The sequence below is a fragment of the Palaemon carinicauda genome, chromosome 19 (genome assembly GCF_036898095.1).
Source record: "Palaemon carinicauda isolate YSFRI2023 chromosome 19, ASM3689809v2, whole genome shotgun sequence".
Lineage (NCBI taxonomy): Eukaryota > Metazoa > Arthropoda > Malacostraca > Decapoda > Palaemonidae > Palaemon > Palaemon carinicauda.
The window spans coordinates 2,181,603-2,191,196 of NC_090743.1; the positions used below are offsets into that span (position 1 = coordinate 2,181,603).

The 9,594-nt window shown below is 36.0% G+C and overlaps 1 protein-coding gene across 1 annotated transcript; it reads right to left on the reverse strand.

The window, feature by feature from the left end:
* Positions 1 to 2,811: 2,811 nt before the first annotated feature.
* LOC137658107 (ionotropic receptor 21a-like) lies at positions 2,812 to 8,505 on the reverse strand. Its single transcript, XM_068392801.1, has 6 exons — positions 8,277 to 8,505; positions 6,845 to 7,081; positions 6,020 to 6,285; positions 4,398 to 4,535; positions 4,071 to 4,257; positions 2,812 to 3,382 (listed from the first exon to the last, which is right to left on the reverse strand). Exons 1-6 carry the CDS (start codon positions 8,469 to 8,471, stop codon positions 3,089 to 3,091), a joined length of 1,317 nt encoding a protein of 438 aa, XP_068248902.1. The 5' UTR covers positions 8,472 to 8,505; the 3' UTR covers positions 2,812 to 3,088.
* Positions 8,506 to 9,594: the final 1,089 nt, after the last annotated feature.

Here is a 9,594-nt window from a genome sequence, read left to right on the forward strand (position 1 = left end):
TTGCCGCCAATAGATGGCATCAGAGGTACCTTTTCCCAACTAATATATTCAATTATTTGTCGACCACGTGTGTCAAAAAAGTGTGCTAGGAAGGCAGAGGCTAGAGAATTGGTAGTTGGTAAATTGTCCAACGATCGTTTCCTTATTAGGAATGGATATTTATATCAGAAAATGGTGTGAATTTTTCATATGTTATCGGAAGTAACCTGGGTTTGCTAATAAAAGTGTTAAATATTTCCTTTTTTATCAGATCACATGAATAGGGAGTCATATCCCTGTACAATTGACCAAAATAACAATCATCAGCATAGTTAGGTTGGTGGGACGGGCTTGGAACAGCGCTGCCAAATGGAATTTCCTTGAATGCGGAATATCATTATTCCATATAGATTCAAATCATTTAGGAAGTAATAGCTATATGCCAGAAGGTGCATGACTATGATGTGATTTGATGTTCTTATTTTAGCGTAATCAAAATACGCAAATCGAATATTGAATAAGAAAGTCGTCACATTTCTGTGTCTTCGCCAACGCCTGACTGTGTTGTGTCATCCACCTTTGAATTTGTGTTTGTCAATAAGGCCGTTCTAAAGTGTAAATCACTTACAAAATGAACCTTATCATCATTTCCTTAGTAAATGTATGCATGTCAGTAAAGCTGTTTCTTGGTGTTCCTGTGAATTTGTGTTTGTTAATAAGGCCGTTCTAAAGTGTAAATCAGTTATAAAATGAACCTTATCATCATTTCCTTTGTAAGTGTATGCATGCCAGTAAAGCTGTTTCTCGGTGTTTTTAAGGAATTTGGTGCTGGGCATAGAGTTAAAAATGATAGTTTGGAGATATGGAAATCTAAGCATATACATGATTATAATGTCTCCGGGATTAATGAGAATATAAATAAAGTTTTACTCTAATAAAAGTTTGTTTCAAAGGAAAGGTTTTTTTCTGAAACGATATCAAAGTCAGTTTAAATCAATATCAATAAATCACAAGGAAGGTATTTAAAAATAAAAAGTGAAATTTTGGTGTTCTATTATCAAAGTAATAGTAGTTTTGAGATCATATTCTTTTAATTTTAAGAAATAAAGTGCATTATTTAAAAAACCCTTCTAAAAATTATTGTATCCGGGACAAAATATTGTTAAAATATCTAGTTAGTATTTAGAAATTAATGCTTGAAGAGGATGCTATTTTTAGTAAAAGGGTAGACTATTCTTGTACTTTAAATTACAATGAGAGCTGAATATTTTTTCATTCAAAATAGAGAGAGAGAGAGAGAGAGAGAGAGAGAGAGAGAGAGAGAGAGAGAGAGAGAGCTCCATGAATCACTATAAAACGTTTCAGACTTCATAGTCTCATTTAACTTAAGCAATGAGACACGTATATGAGGGTTATTCGACTGTGGTGGGTACGCTCTTGACATCATTCGATTTCAGCAATGAAATGTGCAACAGGAAGAAGTCTATAAGATTAGCAATATAGCTTTTAAAGCCTGGACACCTTGTGTCTTCTTCAGAAGGCAATACTCAGTCTGATGCAAGACCTTTTTCTCCTGGCTCTATTCAGTCTTGCAATAGTGAATATGTTTCATCAGTATATTAATCCTTTGGCACCAAGGAAACATTGTACCTTCTGCCTTAGGGAGATGATTAGCATTTCGAGGTGGTTACCTTTGTAAGGACTAACTTCACTTACTTGAAATTCATAGATAGTCAAAATGTCAGATGAAATGATATAAAAAGAGTAATGCTTGCAATTTTAATTGCTTTTAGGCCTTAGTGTATCAACAATTTGGTATAATTTCAATATATATATATATATATATATATATATATATATATATATATATATATATAGATAGATAGATAGATAGATATATATATAAATATATATATATATATATATATATAATATATATAGATATACATATATATATATATATATATATATATATATATATATATATATATATATATATATATATGCCAATGATATCACAAAGAAGCCGAATTTAGTTTTAACAGTTTGATTCAACAGTTTCACAATTATCAATTATAGATTTTAGCAATTATTAATATTTTGATAAAATTCATATATATATATATATATTACATTTGGATAAACGCCCAATTCTAACTTTAATCTTCAACAATACAACAGTTTTAACATCATGAATGAATTTCCAATGAATATTGGAGACATAATTTAACAGGGAAACAGAAATATTTACAATAATTTAACTTTGGATAATGTACTCTTAACAGAGATCAAAATAATAATCGACATCATATTTATTTTGTAGCAATAGAATACATCAATGGGTCTGACTTATTCCTTATCTTATTGTGGGTTATATCAAGAAATTTTATTCTATCGTTGGTAATTCCCTTCCAGCCATTTTAGATCATTTCGATTATTGTAGACTATTTTTTTTTCATATAGATGTATAGTTCTTTATAGGAGTATTCCTTTTAAGCTAAAGCATTGAAGTCTTAGAGAACATGCTTTTGAAAAACCACAGTCTTTGAGGACATCCCATTCAAATACTGCAGTCTTTGAAAACATCCCATTCAAATACTGCAGTCTTTGAGAACACCCCATTTAAATACTGCATCTTTTGAGAACATAATAAAAAACTGTAGTCTTTAGAAACATCCCACTCAACACTACAGTCTTTGATAACATCCCATTCAAATATTGCAGTCTTTGAGAACATCCCATTCAAACACTGCAGTCTTTGAGAACACCCCATTCTGAAACTGGAGCCTTTGAGAACATCCCATTCAAACACTGCAGTCTTTGAGATCATTACCACACAAGATCAGTACCTCTCTTTTGAGAACATCCCACTCAAACACTGCAGTCTTTGAAAACATCCCATTCAAACACTGCAGTCTTTGAAAACATCCCATTCAAACACTGCAGTCTTTGAGATCCTTACCACATAAGATCAGAACCTCTCTTTCAAATGCTACAATGCAGAAATAATCCATTCAAATCCTGCAGATCCTTCAATACAGTCCCTTCTAAATCCTACAGTTTATGAGCCCCATTCATCCCCATCTTATCGATCCCAAGGGATAAGAACTCACCACTTTCTACGATAATTTGGATCTTTAGAGTATGGACCACCCACAGTCACTTCTGCAGCAAAGGCCAGCGATGATACCAGAAGGCACAGCAGGAGCAGATAGAGAGGGCCCTGCAGGTGTACGACTGAGAGGGGCTGCATACCTCCTTGTTCGGCATCTCCGGCAGAGGTGTCAACCGCTTCTTCCCCAAATAAATTCTCTGGTTCTCTCTGGGGTGTTCTCTCCTTCGATGTAGCTCCACTTCTGTACTTGTAAACGATTTCATCGCCCCATTGGTCAACTAGACCAGCCTAGAAAACAAATAGGGTTTGGTGGTTGGTGCCTCTATGGAGAGTCTTTTATTTTGCTTACATGAGCAATGTATATGAAATACCAGTTAACAATATTTCTCACCTAGTGACTGACCTTAACGATGATCTCAAAGTAATGATCAGGAATACCTTGATGAAGTCTCCGCTAGTAACTTAGATGAAAGATCCCCATGTATCGGTCGAGAACATTAAAGCCTCTCCTGGCGACTAACCTAAATGAATATCTAAATGTAATGATCAAGGATATGGTTGAAGAAAGTCTCACCTAGTGACTTACCTGGACGAAGATCCTGATGTAGCGATGGAGAATATGACTGAATGAAGTCTCACCTAGTGACTTACTTGGATGAAGATCCTGATGTAGTGACCATGAATATGACTGAATGAAGTCTCACCTAGTGACTTCCCTGGACGAAGATCCTGATGTAGTGATCAAGAATATGACTGAATGGAGTCTCACCTAGTGACTTACCTGGACGAAGATCCTGATGTAGCGATGGAGAATATGACTGAATGAAGTCTCACCTAGCGACTTACCTGGACAAAACTCCTGATGTAACGATCAAGAATATGACTAAGTGAAGTCTCGCCTAGTGACTTAACTGGACGTAGATCCTGATATAACGATCAAGAATAGGACTGAATGAAGTCTCACCTAGTGACTTACCTGAACGAAAATTCCGATGTAGCGATCAAGAACATGCCGGAATGGGGCATCTCTAATAATTGGCCAGGCACAAGTACCCGGCCAAATGTTCTCTTTAGCCGCATAGAAAGGCGTCCAGCCATCTCCTCTTGTGTAATGGCGGGCAATGTTCAAGTCAAGGTTTCTCCTCTCGTACATGTAGGCGGAGCTGATAAATATTTAATGGAGAACTGGTTAGATATGGAAGATTAAATGTTGAGGCTTTTTCTATATGATAAATTTAATTAGCATAAATGAAGTAATGTGAATAATTCTGATAACATAAATGATAATAATATAATCTCTTACTTCTCTTTCAGTAGTCGAGGAAAGGCATCCTGGATGGAAGGAACAAAGGTCATCCTCTGGCTGATATCTTTGTAGGGACCTGGTGGGGACTGCTTGAAGCCGTTGTAAAAATCAATTGTGTCAGGTGGAATCAGCATGCTGTGATGAAACAAGGGAAAAATATAGAAACTTTAGAATACATAGGGATAATTAATTCAAGTTGCACAATAGTAATTGAACCAATACAATCAAAGGGAAATAAATGAGGAAGCTTCAAAAATACGTGGATACGCTAGGCTAGCAAAAGAGTCAGTAACTCGAGTGCAAAAATTGAGAATTAAATAAAACCTCAGTCCCTGCAGTATAATTAAAGGGATTTTAATCTTAGGACTTCAGAATGTAAAAGGACAAGTCTGCCTGCCCAAAAGTAAATCGATTCAATACACTCATATTGATTTGAATCTGGAAGCATCAGAAAAAAAAAATAATCCAGGTTAACAAAATTTCAATTTGTCTTATACAAGTAAGGGTAGTTAAATACTGATACTTCAGAATGCATAGGGATAAATGGCCTGTCAAGAAGTCATTCAGGCCAATAAAATCAAAGGCAGATAGGGACATATGCAGAATGCTATTCACTTAGCTGATGTATTACATCAAGGGGCAAGCTCATTGCCTTTTATTTCTTCCTTGTAATACTATTTATATAGCTATTTAATCATATGTTAACTTATTTATATTAATTCATTTATATTAACTAATTTATAATTATTATAATGAGCAAACACATGAGTAAGGAGATATGTAAATTGCATTAGAAGGCAGAAAAATCAATGCAATGAGCTTGGACCTTGAGGTAATACAGCAGCCAAGGGAATGGCATAGTTTGAGAGACTAACCATATGTACATATGATCAGTGCCCAAGCCAGGGAGGCCCAGGCAATGGCTGCTATTGACTCAGCAGGTAGACCCATAGGCTCCCCTAAATGCCCTATACTTTGCTCACAAGGATGTTGAGGTTGTAGACACTAAAAGAAACTATTGAGGTTGAGAGGGACTCAAACCCCAGTTCAGCAGATTATTAGGCAGGGATCTTTCCAATAGGCTACCATAGCCCTGATGATAAAATGTATTAATAAGTGTTATTTCTTCCTTGTAATACTATTTATATAACTAATTAATCATATGTTAACTTATTTATATTAATTCATTTATATTACCTCCTTTACAATTGATATAATGAGCAAACACATGAGTAAGGAGTTATGTAAATTGCATTAGAAGGCAGAAAAATCAATGCAATGAGCTTGGACCTTGAGGTAATACAGCAGCCAAGGGAATGGCATAGTTTGAGAGACTAACCATATGTACATATGATCAGTGCCCAAGCCAGGGAGGCCCAGGCAATGGCTGCTATTGACTCAGCAGGTAGACCCATAGGCTCCCCTAAATGCCCTATACTTTGCTCACAAGGATGTTGAGGTTGTAGACACTAAAAGAAACTATTGAGGTTGAGAGGGACTCAAACCCCAGTTCAGCAGATTATTAGGCAGGGATCTTTCCAATAGGCTACCATAGCCCTGATGATAAAATGTATTAATAAGTGAAATATCTTCGTAAACGTAAAAGGGGGAGTCTCTACCTGGCCTTTGCATTCACCAGTTCCTGCAAGGTCTCAATTCTCTGGGGGTATTTCGGTAGAGTGAGGAAAGCCGTAAGATTTCCTCGGTACACGACGCTGATCACGAAGGCGCACACCAGCCAAGAGAGGAGAAGCAGACGGAAGGTGTTCGTATTTGGGGTTTTATTGGCCAATCCTTGACCCAACAAGGTTCCGAGAACGGTTTCGGTGATCGTCCACCAACCCAGTGTCCGATTGTCCCCAGGCTGATTGTCTAGATGGAAAACCTTGAAAGAAAGAAGTGATGTAAAACTTTGAATGTTCATACTTTATGTCAAACATTGAGAGGAAGGTAAAAGTAGAGGCTGAAATTTGTCATTGTCTCAGGGACTGCTAGTTCCTCTGTCTTTAATGTCTGTTCTAAATTAGACACCCATGAACATGAAGAAAATTAACAGAAAGCTTTTATCTGCAGTGAAATCATCAATAAAAACAATGGTTACTATCTATCTCCAACTTTATACTCTAGGAAAGAAAACTGACGGATGTATTCTACGCTCTAACCTGAGAGGAATCATAAGAGTAATCACTGGATTATCAAATAGTTGCTGATCTGTCAAAAGTTTTGTTTAAATCTTAACATAAACACCAAGGAAGAAGAACGATAAGTTTTAAAATCAAAGGATGTTAGAATGACATGCCTAATCATTAAGTATCATCTGACAGAATGCAAAATAGATCAGTTGTTTATTTGCTTTAGGCTATGATGATGATATTATGTGTTGTAACATATCTTTATCTGTTATAACTCAAGTATTTAGACACAACAAACATGCTGTTACTTACAAGGTATACCACAAGGGGCATAAAAAGTAACAGGACACAAATGGATATCCAAACCACTTCACTCATGGGGTAGAGGAGAGACTGCCACCTGGGCTTCAAGCTTGGCTTCGCCATAACAAAGGTCAGAGTCTCGGGTTCAAAGTCAGCAGAGAAGTCTAGGTATGGCAGGAGGTGAGGCAGTATTGCTATCCTCATGGGTGACATGAAGGAGACCCTTTCTATGACCTTCTCTATAACCTGGAAACAATAGAGGGAAATGAGTTTTTTAGTATCTAATTCCAACTAGGTCACTATTTTTTCTTCTTCTTCTTCTTCTTTGTCTACATCTTTTCCCACTTCTATGTGGGGTCGATGTTTCTGGTCAGCTTTCTCCATCTACCTCTGTCCCACACCTCATCACCGGTTAATCCCTTTATTTCATTCTGATTATACTCACTGACCATAGTTGTTTTGGCTAATTTTTCATGGCCAGATGCCTTTCCTGCCGCCAACCCTCCCCATTTACCCGGGTTTGGGACCGGCACCAAGTTGAGGCTGGCTTGCCTGCCTCACTGGCTGGGTTAGGTCACCATTTTTTCTAGATAACGTAAATAGAATGCATTCTTTTGATGTCTCTGATATGCAAATGATAAGTCAAAATTATCTTGGACTTTTAAATGTAATTGATAGATGTTACTTTTATGGGAATGATGTAATCGGGCCCCCTTGTGAAAATTATTTGTCACTAAAATACAAGTTTTGATAAGTTTTCCTTTTTCTTCAATGGATAGTCTAGGAGTTTCATACGTCATACAACCAAGGCCAGTAGACTTATCATTATTATTATCATTATTATTATTATTATTATTATTATTATTGCTAGCTAAGCTACAACCCAAGTTGGAAAAGCAGGATGCTATAAGCCCAGAGGCCCCACCATCGAAAATAGCCCAGTAAGGAAAGGAAAAAAGGAAAATAGAATAATCTAAGAAGAGTAACAACATTGAAATAAATATCTCCTATATAAACTATAAAAACTTTAACAGAACAAGAGGAAGAGAAATAAAATAGAATAATGTGCTCGAGTGTACCCTCAAGCGAGAGAACTCTAACCCAAGACAGTGGAAGACCATGGTACAGAGACTATGGCACTACACAAGACTAGAGAAGAGTAACATTGAAATAAATACCTCCTATATAAACTATAAAAACTTTAACAGAACAAGAGGAAGAGAAATAAGATAGAATAATGTGCTCGAGTGTACCCTCAAGCGAGAAAACTCTAACCCAAGACAGTGGAAGACCATGGTACAGAGCCTATGGCACTACACAAGACTAGAGATCAAAGGTTTGATTTTGGAGTGTCCTTCCCCTAGACAGTCTTTTGAAGAAGCAAAAATGCCTTTATATATAATTTCTCTTTTGCAATTGCCACGAAAAGGTATAACCTCACCTCATCCCAGCTAGCAACGGGAAGAATCCTTATGGTGAAGTTGAAGAGACTGGCCACGACTTGTAACATAACGTAGTCTCGACCTGTGTAGGCGTTCTTTCCCGAGTCGTTGTTGGTCGTGTTCTGGATCATGTCTTCGATGATGTCGTACTCTTCGATGATTGTGTCCTCGTCCAGAGCCATGAAGTAGGGCATGAAGGGCCAGACGGTGACGTTTATTGGGGATTTATAGAAACTATGGGAGAAACAATACAATAATGTGTTGATAAGTGACTTAGTTTTGAAAGCTCTTGATGAAAACTATAGGAGAAACAATACAAGAATGAGTTGATCAGTGACTTAGTTTTGAAAGCTCTTGATGAAAACTATAGGAGAAACAATACAAGAATGAGTTGATAAGTGACTTAGTTTTGAAAGCTCTTGATGGAAACTATAGAAGAAACATTACAATAATATGTTGATATGAAGAGTGATTTAATTTTGAAAGCTCTTGATAGGAACTACAGGAGAAACAATACAATAATATTCATATGAAGAGTGACTTAGCTTTGAAAGCTCTTGATGGAAACTATAGGAGAAACAATACAATAATGTTGGTATGAAGAGTGATTTAGTTTTGAAAGCTCTTGACATAAACTATAGGAGAAACAATACAATAATGTTGGTATGAAGAGTGATTTAGTTTTGAAAGCTCTTGACGGAAACTATAGAAGAAACAGTACAAAAATATGTTGATATGAAGAGTGACTTAGTTTTGAAAGCTCTTGATGAAAACTAGGAGAAACAATAAAATAATGTTCAAACGAAGAGGGACTTAGTTTTGTAAGCTCTTGATGGAAACTATAGGAGAAACAATACAAAAATGTGTTGATAAGTGACTTAGTTTTGAAAGCTCTTGATGTAAACTATAGGAGAAACAATACAATAATGTTCAGATAAGTGACTTAGTTTTGAAAGCTCTTGATAGAAACTATAGGAGAAACAATACAATAATGTGTTGATAAGTGACTTAGTTTTGAAAGCTCTTGACATGTTTAGCTGATTAATTAAGAAAGAGGGAATTTGTGTATTTATCACTACTGTGAGTCGTTGAGATTAGAATTGCTTTTTCATTGTATACAATAGGTAAAGGATTTGGAAACTATAGAAGAAACAATACAATAATGTTCATATGAAGTGACTTAGTTTTGAAAGCTCTTGACAAGTTTAGCTGATTGATTAAGAAAGAGGGAATTTATGTATCTATTACTACTGTGAGTCATTGAGTTTAGAATTGCTTTTTCATTGCATACAATAGGCAGAGGATTAGTTAGAGAAA

Excerpts from the sequence above, each read along its gene's own strand:
- LOC137658107 (XM_068392801.1), bottom strand. The coding sequence starts at position 8,471 with ATGCCCTACTTCATGGCTCTGGACGAGGACACAATCATCGAAGAGTAC. Across the intron at positions 6,286-6,844 it reads TGCCCCTTGTGGTATACCTT|GTTTTCCATCTAGACAATCA; the intron begins GTAAGTAACAGC and ends CTTTCTTTCAAG. Across the intron at positions 4,536-6,019 it reads CTGGTGAATGCAAAGGCCAG|CATGCTGATTCCACCTGACA; the intron begins GTAGAGACTCCC and ends GTTTCATCACAG.